We start from the raw sequence: 20,094 nt of genomic DNA, 5'->3' as shown, positions 1-20,094 counted from the left end.
TGATTTGCATGGCCTGAGAATGGCATAAAAAATAAATTCTGAATGCAGTCTCCTTGTAAAATGATCACATTTCAGCATCTCTACCATATACAGAACAATCACAAAGATCATTACTTCAGAAACAATTGTCACACATCCCAATTTTAGTCTGGAGACTTGTAGTTATAAAGTCTTTTTATGGAATAGAACAATGGTCACATATATAGTCTGTACCTCAACCTGATTTCTGAAACCGTGGCCCTCATTCCGAGTTGTTCGCTCGGTATTTTTCATCGCATCGCAGTGAAAATCCGCTTAGTACGCATGCGCAATGTTCGCACTGCGACTGCGCCAAGTAACTTTACTATGAAGAAAGTAATTTTACTCACGGCTTTTTCTTCGCTCCGGCGATCGTAATGTGATTGACAGGAAATGGGTGTTACTGGGCGGAAACACGGCGTTTCAGGGGCGTGTGGCTGAAAACGCTACCGTTTCCGGAAAAAACGCAGGAGTGGCCGGGGAAACGGTGGGAGTGCCTGGGCGAACGCTGGGTGTGTTTGTGACGTCAACCAGGAACGACAAGCACTGAACTGATCGCACAGGCAGAGTAAGTCTGGAGCTACTCTGAAACTGCTAAGTAGTTAGTAATCGCATTATTGCGAATACATCAGTCGCAATTTTAAGAAGCTAAGATTCACTCCCAGTAGGCGGCGGCTTAGCGTGTGTAACTCTGCTAAATTCGCCTTGCGACCGATCAACTCGGAATGAGGGCCCGTATTTCCATACCATTTGATCAACTTTGCAACCAACATTTGATTCCCCACTGCATTGTATTCCATTGTCTGTCAAACAAGATTGCATTACATAAACTAGCCTGTAATAGACAACAATAAGTGTTGGTAGTGTTGCTATCAATAACAAAGGAAAGAGTAAACATAAAAACAAACTGAAAAGGCAAATATGCTTTTGTTCTAGAGCACAGTTACATGTAATGTACAAGTGCCCTCTGCAGTGCTTGTGTCAGTAGAATGCTGAGCATTTTGTTCAGGTACAAGATTTCTTGTTAAAAATTATCTTATCAGACCTTGGGCCAGTGGCCAGTAGCTGATCTTTGGTCAGGTTTCGTTCTTTCCCCAGTGGGGACCTGTTTTGAGGTGTGGGATATAAATAATGACTGTCATTAGGTCTTCTGTGACTATAATGTAACTGTATAACGATTCTAGAGCTGACAGAAACAAGTCTGTCAGTGATTTTTTTTTCTCTTCAGAAAGATAAACTACTGCCATATACCAGTATGACTAATGACTTGTGTTTTTTACCATCCGTGCAGGAAAAATAACAACTGTAATGACAGCTCTCTATTCATCTTTAACAGCACCCTACAGAAGTATTGTACGTGTGTGTAAATAAATAACATATATATATATATATATCTATATATATATATATCTATATATATATACACACACACAGGCTGGACGTATGGCACTCTGGATGATGAGATAAATGATGGGGTGCCTTCCTTGGTTAAATCTAGAAGCACAGTTTTCCTGAACCTGTTGCAAGGTTCTGCTTTGGCAAAATAGTTGAGGCGGCACTCCACACTGGTGGCGAAAAACTTGTATTAGAAAATTACATCATGTTAAAAAATGTGCTCAAATAGGGGTTACATCATAACAACAATGTTTCAAAGCTTTCCAGCCTTTTCATCAAGTTGAGTAACCAGCGTGGACAAAAGCAACTTTTGTCCACGCTGGTTACTCAACCTGATGAAAAGGCTGGAAAGCTTTGAAACATTGTTGTTATGATGTAACCCCTATTTGAGCACATTTTTTAACATGATGTAATTTTTCTAATACAAGTTTTTCGCCACCAGTGTGGAGTGCCGCCTCAACTTTTTAAATAGCAGAACCTTGCAATAGGTTCAGGAAAATTGTGCTTTTACATATATATATATATATATATATATATATATATATATATATGTTTGTTAAGCATCAGAAGACATGTGTCTTAACGTGTTTCAGTTAAATTAAAGAAATAAAAAATGATACAAATAAACTGTATAACAATTATCTGCCTCTGATGGGCCCTACACACTTGACGATGTTTCTAATTTGGACGATGTTCGTTTTCAACGATTAACGACCACTGTCCAAATTGGCTTGCTATGCTAAACGAGGGAAACCCAACGATGAAAGACCGCAGGGACGCGCATCGTTCATCGTTGGTGCCTACACACTAAATGACATGAAAGATATATCGTTCACTTATGAGCGATGTCGTTCATATCGCCCGTGTATGTCGCCAAGTGTGTAGGGCCCATTAAAACTTAAAATCTAGCTGGTATGTTTAAAGAACCACAAAGGGTAAATTGACAATTGCCATCTAAGAAAATGTTAATATAAAAAAGGAGCAATTAATAACATTTCCCGAATATACATGTAAAAGTTGCTTATATGGGCCCATAAAGACCGCATATGCCCATTAATATGTGATGTGGAGAAATCAGACAGGTCAGACAGTACATTCAGCTGCTGAACATGTTTGCAGAGGAGGCCTGACTGCACACTAATAGTGAGTGCAGCACTTTACAGACAGATAGTTCAGATCTTGGTGCACACATGAATTTGAACGGTTTGGCTCAGGTGACCTAGGCAGTCTTTATGTGGCCAGTCTTTTTTTTCTCCGAAATGGATAAAAACCGAGCACTAGTTTCCACCTGGCTCTACAGCACATTTGAACACAAAGTGAAATATATATATTTCTGTCAAAGCACAGGACACTGTATATGTGATAGACAGAGCGATAGGTTTTCCCTCAATAAATCATTCAGGTTTAGTGAAAAATTGTCTGCAGATGGTGTGAGAAAAGACATATGTGCGGCCAACTGTCTGTGCTACTAATTTCACCGTTTAGCCCAACTTAATAAACCGAGACCCTATACTGTATGTGCACAAGTATTACAGTTGCCAAGGGGAACAACATAAAAGTGAACTAACATCATGTATCTAATGTAGTGTATTGCAGAATAAAGATTAATGTCTAGTGTCTCATCATGATTCATCATCATCACCCTTAAAATAACGGATTAGTGCAGCTACAGTACTATGTACTATTTGGATATAACATACCTTTCTGCACAAATAAATGTATTTGAATTCAGTGTTCCTGCAATTGAATCTAATTTCAGTCCATCATAAGCAAGTATTGAGGGTATGAGGTGTACAGACAATGTGTCCATTTAACCATATATCTATAACTAAAAGGCACAATATACCATAACCTGCCAATATAACAGCATATCAATGCCACCCTGTCAGGAGACCAGCGTCATTTAGAATGAAATGTATCAATATAATGATATATCTGGGTACCAACATAATTGTAGCACACCAGCATGTCATTGTGTCAGTGTCACTGTATAGTAATGAACAGGCTGAAGTGGTCTCGACTGTGCCCAACGCTACTCCTCCATTAATATAGAGAGATGTGCATGGCAAGCCAGTGAGGGGGGGCATACAGATCTAGCTCATATCATGCCTATGCCCAATTCTCCCCCCCCCCCCCCCCCCCCCCCCTAAGGCTTACACTGGCACATTACAAGAATGCAGCATCACTCATGGGGCACAATTTGCAAAAGGATGGACAAAAATAAAGAATGCATCAGGCAAGCAGTGACTTGTGGCTGGCCAAATATATACCCCGCAGACAAATTAGGGTAGGGAGGGGGGTACATCTATCACCACTCCCTCGTTTCACAGCTTGCTGTATCACATCAGCCCCGAATCACAGGACTTACCTCCAGCAGCTACCACCAGGACGCAGCCTGCCCAGTGCCATCCCCATAGCAGTGCCAGCCTTCCCAGCGCCATGTAGTGTGTGCAGTCCCCCCCCAGGCTGCCCGAGCCCCTCTCTCACCAACCCGTGGCTGCAGAGAGGGGCTCCCTCTCCCTCCAGTCAGACGCCATCTTGTACAAGTTTTTCTCCTCTCCTCTCTCTCTCCTTTTTTTTTTTTTTTTTTTAACCCCCTTTATGTTTATTTAGGCATTTGGTATCTCAGTGTCCTCTTACTGCCATCTATTGGTTACCGAGCCAGTCTCAGGACATCTCCACTGTCTCATTCTAACAAAGGGGGTCACATGTTTGGGAGAAGCTGCTGCCCCCCAGCGCGTCATGTATCACAGCAGGAGGGCGAGGAGCAGACCCTGTGTGACTGCTGAAATCACAGTGTTGTTGTCTCATTGTGTAAAAGTTACATTACACACCACACACACAGCAAAGCAGTGAGCCAGGTTACATCACCCTGGTACTATCTGATGGGGATCAGACTGACATGGGCAGGGGAACATTGCACTGTGCCTTCAATCATGTCACCTTGTGGACCAAATTTATGCAACCCCAGGGCTCTGTGGAACTACAAGTCCAAGTGCCAATCTTCAGTGCTCTCAGTCAAGTTGCCCATAGAGTAACAGCGCCCCCCTGTGTTTTCTTCTCAGACATGATTTACAAATATACATTTCTCTTGCAGTAGTTACCCTCTATGCTAAACGTTTCTGGAGTATCTTAGTGCTTGTTGTTGTCCTAGAGGTTCCCATCTGTTTAGTCCTTGGAGGATCCAGCCCTGCAGCTGTCCCGATGAGCAGTGTGGTCTCGCCAGGATGCTGCATGCCAGCGCCCGCTGCCATGGCAATGTGGACTCCAAAACAAGATGACAAACAAGGCTGCAGAGGGCCCCAGCGAGAGAATGGCGAGCAGCTGCCACCTGGTTCATGGCACCCCCCTAATACGCTGCTGCAACTCCATTCCAGGCTGCACACACAGTACTGGCTGTGCTGTCTTCACTTTACTATTAAAATGGCTGCAATTTAGCTCTCATATTAAATCCTGGAGAGCTTGGATATAGCTGGGGTCACATACTTTCTGTAAATCAGTACCAGGGTCAATGGAAATATCTAATATAACTCAATAGATAAAAAAATGAGTGTATAATGCATGTGTTTTACCTTGAAATAACATTTACTAAAAAGTATTTTATCACTGCATCTAGTGCATCACTTCCCCAGAACCCTATACCTCCAATGTTTCCAGTGTGCACTCTGGTGGCATATCATGCTGGCAGCAGAATGGTCACCAGATCATGCCCAATGTTTAAGAAGCTCTATGCCTCCAACCTTCATTAGCGGCACAGGGGGTATAGGGGAGGGGGGGGGGGGGGGGATATGCTGCTGGGCTGGCAGATGCTGGGGATATTGAGCACATGGGGGAAGGAACAGACTGCTGGGTGGCCATTTTACTGAGATGGGGGGGGGGGGGGCAGACATTTGGGGCACAGGAGCCATGTGGGGAGAATCAGGAGCCACAGAGGTATGTAGGGAACAAGCTGCTGTGGAGGGGGCATGACACTGAGGGCATTTGAAGGAGAAGCAGGGGTCATGTGTGGCAGATAGCATTTTGAGGGAAAAGCTGCTGGGCAGGGAGGCAGGGCTATGTGTCCAAGCAGCTTCTTAAATGACCCCTTTGCTCACCATCCACTGTCGGTCAAATACGCCTGCAATTTGCTAGAAATCGGGAATTTACTAAAAAGTGCAAAACACAAACACTGCCGACAATAGCCAAACACTGCCGTGATAAAATACAAATCGTGAAAAAGTGCTAAAAAAAAACAGACCTGCTTTTTTATCCCGTGTTTGTATAGGCATGCACGGATCCATGAGATCCGTGCATGTTTTTCAGTGGGAAGGGGGGGGAAATGTTCTAAATTTACAGAAAAAAAAATGCGTGGGGTCCCCCCTCCTAAGGCAAACCAGCCTCGGGCTCTTTGAGCCGATCCTGGTTGCTGAAATATGGGAAAAAAATGGACAGGGGTTCCCCCATATTTAAGCAACCAGCATCGGGCTCTGCGCCTGGTCCTGGTTCCAAAAATACGGGGGACAAAAAGAGTAGGGGTCCCCCGTATTTTTGAAACCAGCACCGGGATCCACTAGCTGGACAGATAATGCCACAGCCGGGGGTCACTTTTATACAGTGCCTTTGCGGCCGTGGCATCAAATATCCAACTAGTCACCCCTGGCCGGGGTACCCTGGGGGAGTGGGGACCCCTTCAATCAAGGGGCCCCCCCCCCAGCCACCCAAGGGCCAGGGGTGAAGCCCAAGGCTGTCCCCCCCATCCAATGGGCTGCGGATGGGGGGCTGATAGCCTTTGTGATAAGTGTTTGATATTGTTTTTAGTAGCAGTACTACAAGGCCCAGCAAGCCTCCCCCGCAAGCTGGTACTTGGAGAACCACAAGTACCAGCATGCGGCGGAAAAATGGGCCCGCTGGTACCTGTAGTACTACTACTAAAAAAATACCACAATAAAGACATTACACACACACCTTGACAGTATAACTTTAATACATCCATCCACACCTCCATATACACATACTTACCTTATGTTCCCACGCAGGTCGGTCCTCTTCTCCAGTAGAATCCATGGTGTACCTGTAGAAAAAATTATACTCACATAATCCATGGTTGAAGGCTCCTCGGTAACTCCTTTTGTAATCCACGTACTTGAAAAAATAAAAAAACGGATACCCGACCACGAACTGAAAGGGGACCCATGTTTTCACATGGGCCCCCTTTCCCCGAATGCCAGAAACCCACTCTGACTGATGTCTAAGTGGGTTTCTTCAGCCAATCAGGGAGCGCCACGTTGTAGCACCCTCCTGATCGGCTGTGTGCTCCTGTACTGTATGACAGGCGGCACACGGCAGTGTTACAATGTAGCGCCTATGCGCTCCATTGTAACCAATGGTGGGAACTTTCAGGTCAGCGGTTGACCGAAAGTGACCTCACCGCTGACCTGAAAGTTCCCACCATTGGTTACAATGGAGCGCATAGGCGCTACATTGTAACACTGCCGTGTGCCGCCTGTCATACAGTACAGGAGCACACAGCCGATCAGGAGGGTGCTACAACGTGGCGCTCCCTGATTGGCTGAAGAAACCCACTTAGATATCAGTCAGAGTGGGTTTCTGGCATTCGGGGAAAGGGGGCCCATCTGAAAACATGGGTCCCCTTTCAGTTCGTGGTCGGGTATCCGTTTTTTTATTTTTTCAAGTACGTGGATTACAAAAGGAGTTACCGAGGATCCTTCAACCATGGATTATGTGAGTATAATTTTTTCTACAGGTACACCATGGATTCTACTGGAGAAGAGGACCGACCTGCGTGGGAACATAAGGTAAGTATGTGTATATGGAGGTGTGGATGGATGTATCAAAGTTATACTGTCAAGGTGTGTGTGTAATGTCTTTATTGTGGTATTTTTTTAGTAGTAGTACTACAGGTACCAGCGGGCCCATTTTTCCACCGCATGCTGGTACTTGTGGTTCTCCAAGTACCAGCTTGCGGGGGAGGCTTGCTGGGCCTTGTAGTACTGCTACTAAAAACAATATCAATCACTTTGAACAAAGGCTATCAGCCCCCCATCCGCAGCCTATTGGATGGGGGGGACAGCCTCGGGCTTCACCCCTGGCCCTTGGGTGGCTGGGGGGGGGACCCCTTGATTGAAGGGGTCCCCACTCCCCCAGGGTACCCCGGCCAGGGGTGACTAGTTGGATATTTGATGCCACGGCCGCAAGGCACTGTATAAAAGTGACCCCCGGCTGTGGCATTATCTGTCCAGCTAGTGGAGCCCGGTGCTGGTTTCAAAAATACGGGGGACCCCTACTCTTTTTGTCCCCCGTATTTTTGGAACCAGGACCAGGCGCAGAGCCCGATGCTGGTTGCTTAAATATGGGGGAACCCCTGTCCATTTTTTCCCCATATTTCTGCAACCAGGATCGGCTCAAAGAGCCCGAGGCTGGTTTGCCTTAGGAGGGGGGACCCCACGCAATTTTTTTTTTACATTTAAACTTTATTTTTTTGTTTAACAAAGTGCACAATGAAGCCCAGCACGGATCTCTCAGATCCGGCCGAGATTCATTGTATTAAAGTCGGCAGTGTTTTACAAGTCACTCACGTAAAACACTGCCTAAAAAACGAATGACATCGACATCGGAAAACCCGAAAATGCAGAATACGGCAGCTTAGTAAATTAGTCGTAATCAATTCAAAAAGTTGCATATTTACACTTTCGATGTCATTCGTGATTGAACTTTGACCTCAAACGGGAAAACACGAATCTTAGTAAATTTACCCCACTGTGTCCAGTGCTGTCCTGGATCCCATCCTCCTACCTAGTGGCGTAAGTTCGTCCCAGTTGCCCGAAGGCAGGATAGATATTGGTGCCCCCCCATATACAGATAAATATATGTGTGTATATAAATGTATATATATTTCATTGTTTATTTTAAATCACATTTCTTAGCAGTCAAACACAAGATTCGAACCCATGACCTGTGACACAGAATGCAGACACCTTACTGATCAAGCTATTTGCTCCTGCATAGCAAAGCTGCAAATGCTAATGATATGAATCTACTGAGAATTGTCAATTCAAAAACATTGCAACTAGGCAGATCGATGTCGTGTGCAGCAACACACTACATAGATTTGCTCAGTCACTCACAATGCTGATTGCTTCTTAGAACCAGCAACCTATTACACAGGAAGCAGGTGCCTTACTGATAGAGCTATTTGCTCCTGTATAGGAAGCATGAGAATTCTAACTATATGATGTTACGTGTAATTGTCAGAGAAGTAACTTTATTTACTGTAGTTAGAATTCTCATGCTTCCTATACAGGAGTGAATAGCTCTATCAATAAGGTGTCTACTTCCAGTGCAATAGGGTGTGGGTTCTAATCCTGGTTATGACACTTTTAAAATGTGCATCTATAATAAAGAGGGTGTGACATGTAAGTTGCAGGGACTAGTGGGGGAGGGCAGTCGACCACGGAAGAGATAGCGGTGGCTGTCAATTAACTTAATTGAATGGTGTTGCTGAACACGGAACGGGAGGAGAGATGTCCCCCTACAGAGCAGAAGCCTGGTGGCAGCCGACTCCGTTGCCTCCCACAGTTACGCCTCTGCTCCTTCCACTCTTTTCTCTGACGTCCTAGTGGATGCTGGGGACTCCGTCAGGACCATGGGGATTAGCGGCTCCGCAGGAGACAGGGCACAAAAGTAAAAGCTTTAGGATCAGGTGGTGTGCACTGGCTCCTCCCCCTATGACCCTCCTCCAAGCCTCAGTTAGATTTTTGTGCCCGGCCGAGAAGGGTGCAATCTAGGTGGCTCTCCTAAAGAGCTGCTTAGAGTAAAAGTTTTGTTAGGTTTTTTATTTTCAGTGAGTCCTGCTGGCAACAGGCTCACTGCATCGAGGGACTTAGGGGAGAGAAGTGAACTCACCTGCGTGCAGGATGGATTGGCTTCTTAGGCTACTGGACACCATTAGCTCCAGAGGGAGTCGGAACACAGGTCTCACCCTGGGGTTCGTCCCGGAGCCGCGCCGCCGACCCCCTTGCAGATGCCGAAAAGTGAAGAGGTCCAGAAACCGGCGGCAGAAGACTTTTCAGTCTTCATAAGGTAGCGCACAGCACTGCAGCTGTGCGCCATTGTTGTCAGCACACTTCATAGCAGCGGTCACTGAGGGTGCAGGGCGCTGGGGGGGGCGCCCTGGGCAGCAATGATAGTACCTTATTCTGGCTAAAAATACATCACATATAGCCCCTGGGGGCTATATGGATGTATTTAACCCCTGCCAGGTCTCAGAAAAACGGGAGAAGAAGCCCGCCGAAAGGGGGCAGGGCCTATTCTCCTCAGCACACAGCGCCATTTTCCCTCACAGAAATGCTGGTGGGAAGGCTCCCAGGCTCTCCCCTGCACTGCACTACAGAAACAGGGTTAAAACAGAGAGGGGGGGCACTTATTTGGCGATATGACTATATATATTAAAATGCTATAAGGGAAAAACACTTATATAAAGGTTGTCCCTGTATAATTATAGCGTTTTTGGTGTGTGCTGGCAAACTCTCCCTCTGTCTCCCCAAAGGGCTAGTGGGGTCCTGTCCTCTATCAGAGCATTCCCTGTGTGTGTGCTGTGTGTCGGTACGTGTGTGTCGACATGTATGAGGACGATGTTGGTGAGGAGGCGGAGCAATTGCCTGTAATGGTGATGTCACTCTCTAGGGAGTCGACTCCGGAATGGATGGCTTATTTAAGGAATTACGTGATAATGTCAACACGCTGCAAGGTCGGTTGACGACATGAGACGGCCGGCAAACCAATTAGTACCTGTCCAGGCGTCTCAAACACCGTCAGGGGCGTTAAAACGTCCTTTTACCTCAGTCGGTCGACACAGACACAGACACGGACACTGACTCCAGTGTCGACGGTGAAGAAACAAACGTATTTTCCTTTAGGGCCACACGTTACTTGTTAAGGGCAATGAAGGAGGTGTTACATATTTCTGATACTACAAGTACCACAAAAAAGGGTATTATGTGGAGTGTGAAAAAACTACCTGTAGTTTTTCCTGAATCAGATAAATTAAATGAAGTGTGTGATGATGCGTGGGTTTCCCCCGATAGAAAATTATTGGCGGTATACCCTTTCCCGCCAGAAGTTAGGGCGCGTTGGGAAACACCCCGTAGGGTGGATAAGGCGCTCACACGCTTATCAAAACAAGTGGCGGTACCGTCTCCAGATAGGGCCGCCCTCAAGGAGCCAGCTGATAGGAGGCTGGAAAATATCCTAAAAAGTATATACACACATACTGGTGTTATACTGCGACCAGCGATCGCCTCAGCCTGGATGTGCAATGCTGGGGTGGCTTGGTCGGATTCCCTGACTGAAAATATTGATACCCTTGACAGGGACAGTATTTTATTGACTATAGAGCATTTAAAGGATGCATTTCTATATATGCGAGATGCACAGAGGGATATTTGCACTCTGGCATCAAGAGTAAGTGCGATGTCCATATCTGCCAGAAGTTGTTTATGGACACGACAGTGGTCAGGTGATGCAGATTCCAAACGGCACATGGAAGTATTGCCGTATAAATGAGAAAAAGACAACGTCTTTTCAGCCTCAGTCCTTTCGTCCCCATAAGGGCAAGCGGGCAAAAGGCCAGTCATATCTGCCATGGGATAGAGGAAAGGGAAGAAGACTGCAGCAGGCAGCCCATTCCCAGAAACAGAAGCCCTCCACCGCTTCTGCCAAGTCCTCAGCATGACGCTGGGGCCGTACAAGCGGACTCAGGTGCGGTGGGGGGGGTCGTCTCAAGAGTTTCAGCACGCAGTGGGCTCACTCGCAAGTGGACCCCTGGATCCTACAAGTAGTATCCCAGGGGTACAGATTGGAAATTCGAGACGTCTCCCCCTCGCAGGTTCCTGAAGTCTGCTTTACCAACGTCTCCCTCCGACAGGGAGGCAGTAGTGGAAACAATTCACAAGCTGTATTCCCAGCAGGTGATAATCAAAGTACCCCTCCTACAACAAGGAAAGGGGTATTATTCCACACTATATTGTGGTACTGAAGCCAGACGGCTCGTGAGACCTATTCTAAATCTGAAATAGTTGAACACTTACATACAAAGGTTCAAATCAAGATGGAGTCACTCAGAGCAGTGATAGCGAACCAGGAAGAAGGGGACTATATGGTGTCCCGGGACATCAGGGATGCTTACCTCCATGTCCCAATTTGCCCTTCTCACCAAGGGTACCTCAGGTTCGTGGTACAGAACTGTCACTATCAGTTTCAGACGCTGCCGGTTGGATTGTCCACGGCACCCCGGGTCCTTACCAAGGTAATGGCCGAAATGATGATTCTTCTTCAAAGAAAATGGACGATCTCCTGATAGGGGCAAGGTCCAGAGAACAGTTGGAGGTCGGAGTAGCACTATCTCAAGTAGTTCTACGACAGCACGGGTGGATTCTAAATATTCCAAAACCGCAGCTGTTTCCGACGACACGTCTGCTGTTCCTAGGGATGATTCTGGACACAGTCCAGAAAAAGGTGTTTCTCCCGGAGAAGAAAGCCAGGGAGTTATCCGAGCTAGTCAGGAACCTCCTAAAACCAGGAAAAGTGTCAGTGCATCATTGCACAAGGGTCCTGGGAAAAATGGTGGCTTATTACGAAGCGATTCCATTCGGTAGATTTCACGCAAGAACTTTTCAGTGGGATCTGCTGGAAAAATGGTCCGGATCGCATCTTCAGATGCATCAGCGGATAACCCTGTCTCCAAGGACAAGGGTGTTTCTTCTGCGGTGGCTGCAGAGTGCTCATCTACTAAAGGGCCGCAGATTCGGCATTCAGGACTGGGTCCTGGTGACCACGGATGCCAGCCTGAGAGGCTGGGGAGCAGTCACACAGGGAAAAAATTTCCAGGGAGTGTGATCAAGTCTGGAGACTTCTCTCCACATAAATATACTGGAGCTAAGGGCAATTTACAATGTTCTAAGCTTAGCAAGACCTCTGCTTCAAGGTCAGCCGGTATTGATCCAGTGGGACAACATCACGGCAGTCGCCCACGTAAACAGACAAGGCGGCACAAGAAGCAGGAGGGCAATGGCAGAAACTGCAAGGATTCTTCGCTGGGCGAAAAATCATGTGATAACACTGTCAGCAGTGTTCATTCCGGGAGTGGACAACTGGGAAGCAGACTTCCTCAGCAGGCACGACCTCCACCCGGGAGAGTGGGGACTTCATCGGGAAGTATTCCACATGATTGTGAACCGTTGGGAAAGACCAAAGGTGGACATGATGGCGTCCCGCCTGAACAAAAAACTGGACAGGTATTGTGCCAGGTCAAGAGACCCTCAAGCAATATCTGTGGACGTTCTGGTAACACCGTGGGTGTACCAGTTGGTGTATGTGTTCCCTCCTCTGCTTCTCATAACCAAGGTACTGAGAATTAAAAGACGTAGAGGAGTAAGAACTATACTCGTGGCTCCGGATTGGCCAAGAAGGACGTGGCACCCGGAACTTCAAGAAATGCTCACAGAGGACTCATGGCCTCTGCCGCTAAGAAGGGACTTGCTTCAGCAAGTACCAGGTCTGTTCCAAGACTTACCGCGGCTGCGTTTGACGGCATGGCGGTGGAACGCCAGATCCTAAGGGAAAAAGGCATTCCGGATGGAGTCATTCCTACCCTGGTCAAAGCCAGGAAGGAGGTGACCGCAAAACATTATCACCACATGTGGCGAAAATATGTTGCGCGGTGTGAGGCCAGGAAGGCCCCACGAAGAAATTTCAACTCGGTCGATTCCTGCATTTCCTGCAAACAGGAGTGTCTATGGGCCTCAAATTGGGGTCCATTAAGGTTCAAATTTCGGCCCTGTCAATTTTCTTCCAGAAAGAATTGGCTTCAGTTCCTGAAGTCCAGAAGTTTGTCAAGGGAGTATTGCATATACAACCCCCTTTTTGTGCCTCCAGTGGCACTGTGGGATCTCAACGTAGTTCTGGGATTCCTCAAATCACATTTTAAACCGCTCAAATCTGTGGATTTGAAATATCTCACAGGAAAAGTGACCATGCTGTTGGCCCTGGCCTCGGCCAGGCGAGTGTCAGAATTGGCGGCTTTGTCTCACAAAAGCCATATCTGATTGTCCATTCGGACAGGGCAGAGCTGCGGACTCGTCCCCAGTTTCTTCCTAAGGTGGTGTCAGCGTTTCACCTGAACCAGCTTATTGTGGTACCTGCGGCTACTAGGGACTTGGAGGACTCCAAGTTGCTAGATGTTGTCAGGGCCCTGAAAATATAGGTTTCCAGGACGGCTGGAGTCAGGAAAACTGACTCGCTGTTATCCTGTATGCACCCAACAAACTGGGTGCTCTTGCTTCTAAGCAGACGATTGCTCGTTGGATTTGTAGCACATTTCAACTTGCACATTCTGTGGCAGGCCTGCCACAGCCTAAATCTGTCAAGGCCCATTCCACAAGGAAGGTGGGCTCATCCTGGGCGGCTGCCCGAGGGGTCTCGGCATTACAACTCTGCCGAGCAGCTACGTGGTCGGGGGAGAACACGTTTGTAAAATTCTACAAATTTGATACCCTGGCTAAAGAGGACCTGGAGTTCTCTCATTCGGTGCTGCAGAGTCATCCGCACTCTCCCGCCCGTTTGGGAGCTTTGGTATAATCCCCATGGTCCTGACGGAGTCCCCAGCATCCACTAGGACGTCAGAGAAAATAAGATTTTACTTACCGATAAATCTATTTCTCGTAGTCCGTAGTGGATGCTGGGCGCCCATCCCAAGTGCGGATTGTCTGCAATACTTGTACATAGTTATTGTTACAAAAATCGGGTTATTATTGTTGTGAGCCATCTTTTCAGAGGCTCCGCTGTTATCATGCTGTTAACTGGGTTCAGATCACAGGTTGTACAGTGTGATTGGTGTGGCTGGTATGAGTCTTACCCGGGATTCAAAATCCTTCCTTATTGTGTACGCTCGTCCGGGCACAGTATCCTAACTGAGGCTTGGAGGAGGGTCATAGGGGGAGGAGCCAGTGCACACCACCTGATCCTAAAGCTTTTACTTTTGTGCCCTGTCTCCTGCGGAGCCGCTAATCCCCATGGTCCTGACGGAGTCCCCAGCATCCACTACGGACTACGAGAAATAGATTTATCGGTAAGTAAAATCTTATTTTTTTGCACCTCACTAGGGATGCTTTAAGAACCATGGGGTATAGACGGGATCCGCAGGAGACATAGGCACACTTTAAGACTTTGATGGGTGTGAACTGGCTCCTCCCTCTATGCCCCTCCTCCAGACTCCAGTTTAGATTCTGTGCCAGAGAGACTGGTCACACACAGGGGAGCGCTACTGAGTTTCTCTGAAAAGACTTTATGTTAGGTTTATTTTCAGGGAGACCTGCTGGCAACAGGCTCCCTGCTTCGTGGGAGTGAGGGGAGAGAAGCAGACCTACTTCTGTGAGTTCAAGGGCTCTGCTTCTTAGGCTACTGGACACCATTAGCTACAGAGGGTTCGATCACTTGGTGCGCCTAGCTGCTTGTTCCTGGAGCCGCACCGTCACCCCCCTCACAGAGCCAGAAGACAGAAGCCGGGTGAGTATAGAAAGATCAGAAGACTTCAGTGACGTCAGAAGACTTTATTGTTGAGGTACCGCGCAGCGGTCACGCTGCACGCCATGCTCTCACACACACAGCGGCACTGGCAAGGTGCAGGGCGCAGGGGGGGCGCCCTGGGCAGCATGAACACTGAGGTCTACACTGGTAAATAAGTATTTAAAGTGCCTAGGCACTAAATACAGACCCACGCCAGTATAAATATGTGGATTTGAGCGGGACTGAAGCGCGCCGGTGAGGGGGCGTGGCTTAGCCCTCACAGCTCTCTCCAGCGCCATTTTCTCCTCACAGAGATGCTGGTCCTTCCTAAACACTGCTGTATGGTTCAGAGTGAAAAGGAGGGGGAGCACAGTTGTTTGGTATAATATAAGTTGAAATAAAAACACTATATCATGGGCGCTGGGGGAAATGATCTGGTAAACTCCTTCTGTGTTTCCATGACAGAATGTACTGGGGTCTATCCCTTATAGCCAGTGTAATGTCGGTGGGTGTTTGGTACACGTGTGTCGGCATATTTGAGACTGAGGGCTCCGCCACAAAGGGAATGACTATGTCGGTGCTGTCGACTGCTAATGGTACTTGGTACATGTAAATATGTCAACATGTCAGTAGAGGTATATTTTTCCCAAGAGAAAACTATATGGGAGACACAGACGATGTATATATAGATATATGTGTGTATAGGTGCATTGGAAGGTATATATGTATGTATATATGTATATAGAGATATTTATAATGAACGCTGAAGTAAAGTTTTTCCTTATCGATGGACAGAAGGTGAGAGTCACCCCCTGTTCTACACGAGGCCCTGTCACAAAGGATCGTATGCAGGAAGATATGTGATACTCTAAGTATGTGTCCGCATGTACGTTGATTATACTTGCATTGCATGCGCATGGGGGAGTAGTTGTATGCAACTTAAAGAGTCATGTCTATATCATTGCAACATACTGCCGTGCGACTACAAGGGATATAGGACTCTCGTTTTCGCGGGCCACTTCCATGGCGGTCTCGACTAGAAGGGCGTTGTGGATTCACCAATGGAATGCTGAGGCTGACTCCGAGAAGAACTGGAGTATCTTCCCTATGAAGGTGAAACCTGGTTTGGGGATGGCTTTGTTAAGTTGATCTCGGCAGATACCACTGGTAAGTCTACCTTCTTGACCTATGATCCCTCACGACGGTTGGTGACGCATTTTTGTAGGATGCAGTCATTTCGACCGAATGGATACGGTTTTCCCTTTCTTTGCAGGTACAGGAAGGTGAAAAAGGTAAGAGGTCAGCAGCCTTGTCAAGTTCGCAGAAGCAGAAATCATCCTCTGTTTCTACCACATCCACCGCATGTCGCTGGGACTATCTTGCGGGAGCCCACACCGGTGGGACCACGTCTAATACTCTTCAGTCAATCCTGGAACGGACAGGGACCAGTGAGTTTAAGAATAGAGTCACAAGGGGGACATGCTGGAGTTTCCAGACGATTCCCCTCACTGATTTTTCAAAATCTCCTCTAGGCGGGGAGGGAGTATGCGACGCCATACTAGGTCAGGATCAGGTCATTGTCCTGCTGTCCCGGTCACACAAAAAAAAAAAAAAGTCTGTTATTCAAGCTTTTTCGTGCTTCTGAGGCCGGAAGGCCTTGTCAGAACAATTCCAAACAATTTCTACTTAAGAAGTTGAACTACAAGATGGAATCTCTCGGGCAGGGATCTCCAATCTGTTAAAGGAGAAAGAGGGTCTAAATACGGTTCTTCCGCATTAGGCTTACCTGGGTTTGCTATTAAGGATTGTCAGTGCCAATTCACCGGAGTGATGGCGGTATGATGATTTCCTTCAATAGTAAAAGCATTATTACTCTGTATTGGGACGCTCTCCTGCGTACGGGGAGGGCAAGAAACAAGTGATGCAAAACGTTGTTTTATCCCTGATGGATCTTCAACAAGGTGTTTGGCTCCTGAACTTGCCAGAATCACGGTTGATCCCAACGACGCGGTTGTCGGCGTTGGGAAAAATGTTAGATACAGAACTGTTGAGAGTTTGTTTCTTCTAATGGAAAGAGCTCTGAAGATCCAGAGTCGGGTCAGATCTACAACAGTGTCAATCCATCAATACGTTCCATTGATGAAAAGGAGGGTTGCGGCCTACGAGGCCATTCAGTGAGCAGGTTAAAGGCCAGAGTGTTTTTTAGCGGGACCAATTGGACATGTGGTCTGGGTCTCACCTGTACATGCACCGGAAAATAATCTTATCTTCCAGGACCAGAATTTCTCTCCTGTGGTGGCTGCTCAGTTCTCACCTCCTAGAGGGACGAAGGTTCGGGATCCAGGCTGAGATCCTGGTGTCCATGGATGCAGGTCTCCAGGGCTGGGGAGCAGTCATTCAGGGGGAAACGAATTTCCAGGGAAAATGGTCAAACCAGGAAGCTTGTCTGCACATAAACATTCTGGAACATCTTGTTCGTGGTCTGCCCGTCTTAATTCAGTCGGACAACATACAGCAGTGGCGTACGTAAACCGCCGGGGCGGATCGGAGAGCAGAGCGGAGATGGCAGAAGCCACAAAAGTTTTCCGCTGGGCGGAAAGGCATGTAAACGCTCTGTCAGCGATCTTCATTTCGGGTGTAGACAACTGGGAAAGAGACTTCCTCAGCAGACACGATCTCCATTCAGGAGAGTGGGGTCTTCAGCAAGAGGTCTTGGCAGAAGTGTCAAGTCGTTGGGGAATTCCTTAAATAGACATGTTGATGTTTCGCCTCAACAAGAAACTTCAAAGATATTGTTCAAGGTCGAGGGACCCTCAAGTAATAGAGGTGGACGTCCTGGTGACACCGTGGGTGTTTCACTTGGTCTAGGTGTTCCCTCCACTTCCACTCATTCAAAGGCGATAAAGATCATAAGAGGGACAAGGGTTCAGGCGATACTCATTGTTCCAGACTGGCCAAGGAGGGCCTGGTATCCAGATCTTCAGGAGTTGCTCATAGAAGATCCCTGGCCTCTTCCTCTTCGAGAGGTCCTGTTACAACAGGGGCCGTGCGTGTATCATGACTTACCGCGGCTGCGTTTGAAGGCATGGCGGTTGAACGCCAGATCCTAGCCCGGAAGGGTATTCCCAGTGAAGTCATTCCCACACTTCTTCAGGCTAGAAAAGAAGTAACGGCAAAGCATTACCACCGTATTTGGAGACAATATGTGTCCTGGTGTGAATCCAAGAAAACTCCTACGGAGGATTTTCCGCGGGGGCGGTTGCTCCATATTTTGCAAGCAAATGTGGATGCGGGCCTAAAGCTAGGCTCCATTAAAGTACAAATTTCGGCCTTATCAATTCTCTTTCAGAAGGAATTGGCCTCCCTTCCGGAAATACAGACCTTCTTGAAAGGCGTGTTGCACATCCAACCTCCCTTTTTACCCCCTATGGGGTCTTAATGTGGTGTTGCAGTTCCTGCAATCTCATTGGTTTGGACCTTTATGTAAGGTTGCATTAAAATTTCTTACTTGGAAAGTAGTTATGATGTTGGCCTTAGCATCCGCAAGGCGGGTATCTGAAAAGCTCCTATTTAATCTTCCATGCTGATAGAACGGAGTTGAGAACTCGTCAGCAATTTCTACCAAAAGTGGTTTCACGTAAACCAGCCTATTGTGGTGCCAGTGACTACTGACACCTTGGCGGACTCGAAGTCTCTCGATGTGGTCAGAGTTTTAAAAATCTATGTCGCCAGAACGGCTCATATTGGGAAAACAGAGGCTCTGTTTGTCCTATGGGCTCCCAACATGATTGGGGCTACTGCTTCCAAGCAGACTATTGCGCGCTGGATCTGTGCTACGATTCAGCAGGCTCATTCTATGGCAGGATTGCCGTTACCGAAATTGGTGAAGGCCCATTCTACTAGAAAGGTGGGCTCATCCTGGGCGGCTGGCCGAGGGGTCTCGGCATTACAGCTTGGCCGAGCTACTACTTGGCCGGGATCAAACTCCTTTACGAAGTTTACAAGTTTGATATCCTGGCTGGTGAGGACCTCTTGTTTGGTCATTCGGTGCTGCAGAGTCGTCCGCACTCTCCCGCCCGTTCTAGAGCTTTGGTATAAACCCCATGGTTCTTGAAGCATCCTCTAGGACGTATGAGAAAATAGGATTTTAATACCTACCGGTAAATCCTTTTCTCTTAGTCCGTAGAGGATGCTGGGCGCCCGTCCCAGTGTGTACTGTATCTGCAGTTATTGGGTATGTTTACACACATGGTGTGTTGTGTTTAAGTCAGCCTGTTGATGATGATGTTCATGTCATGGCATGCGTTGTGCTGTTATTGGTTGTGTTTATACACACACAGGTTGTGTTACGCTTTATGTCAGCGTATTGCTGCATATTCTTCAAGCCGTCGGATGGTGTTCTATTGAATGCCACGTTCTGCGGCATACTGAGGTGTGAGCTGGTAAGATGCTCACCGTAGTTTAACAATAAATTCTTTCCTCAAAATATCCGTCTCCCAGGGCACAGTTACTTAAACTGGAGTCTGGAGGAGGGGCATAGAGGGAGGAGCCAGTTCACACCCAATCAAAGTCTTAAAGTGTGCCTATGTCTCCTGCGGATCCCGTCTATACCCTGTCAAAGTCAGAAAAATATCTCTATACACACTGCCATATTTGCACCTCATACACGTCCGCACTGCGCATGCGTACGCTCTCCCGTGCGTGCGCATACTCACAGTCGCGGGCACCCGCAGGCGCACGGTATGCGTATTTACGGTAGAGTTTATGTGATCGTAGTGTGCGACTCAATCGTTACATATTTTAACTATATAATGTATTTCGTAGATCATGGTCCCTTTGATAGATTCTGAAAGTTTAGTTAATATAGCATGTTCCTGGACAGGGGGATCCCTCTTTGTATTGTACGAAGGGTCTAACAGGAGTCATACAGTGGTGTTTAGTACCCATCGGAAGAGTATTTAATTAGCAATATTCCGGTGTTGGTTTGGAGCGGATTAATCGCTCGTGCGAATAGTTATGGACATAAGAAGTTTATGTCCATTTACTATTATTTGCTCTTACTTAGCCATGCGGCGGGAAACCCAGTATCCCACCCACCTGAGCTGTTGGAAATCGTCACAG

General features: G+C 47.3%; 1 protein-coding gene across 3 annotated transcripts in view; it reads right to left on the bottom strand.

Annotated features, from left to right (window-relative positions):
• Nucleotides 1-4,670, bottom strand: part of IGDCC4 (immunoglobulin superfamily DCC subclass member 4) — a 189,156-nt gene extending 184,486 nt beyond the window's left edge. The window contains exon 1 of one of the 3 annotated variants that reach the window (XM_063925602.1): nucleotides 4,518-4,670. Coding sequence is in view for 2 of the 3 variants with exons in the window: in XM_063925601.1 (XP_063781671.1) it covers nucleotides 3,782-3,854 (73 nt within the window). In the remaining variant the exon portion in view is untranslated. Of the gene's footprint in view, nucleotides 1-3,781; nucleotides 4,099-4,517 lie in introns of those variants that run through there. The other 2 variants (XM_063925601.1, XM_063925600.1) reach the window with 2 other exon arrangements.
• Between the last annotated feature and the right edge of the window lie 15,424 nt (nucleotides 4,671-20,094).

Source organism: Pseudophryne corroboree, chromosome 6 (genome assembly GCF_028390025.1).
Source record: "Pseudophryne corroboree isolate aPseCor3 chromosome 6, aPseCor3.hap2, whole genome shotgun sequence".
NCBI classification, from domain to species: Eukaryota; Metazoa; Chordata; class Amphibia; order Anura; family Myobatrachidae; genus Pseudophryne; species Pseudophryne corroboree.
This window is presented reverse-complemented; position numbering and strand designations above follow the sequence as displayed.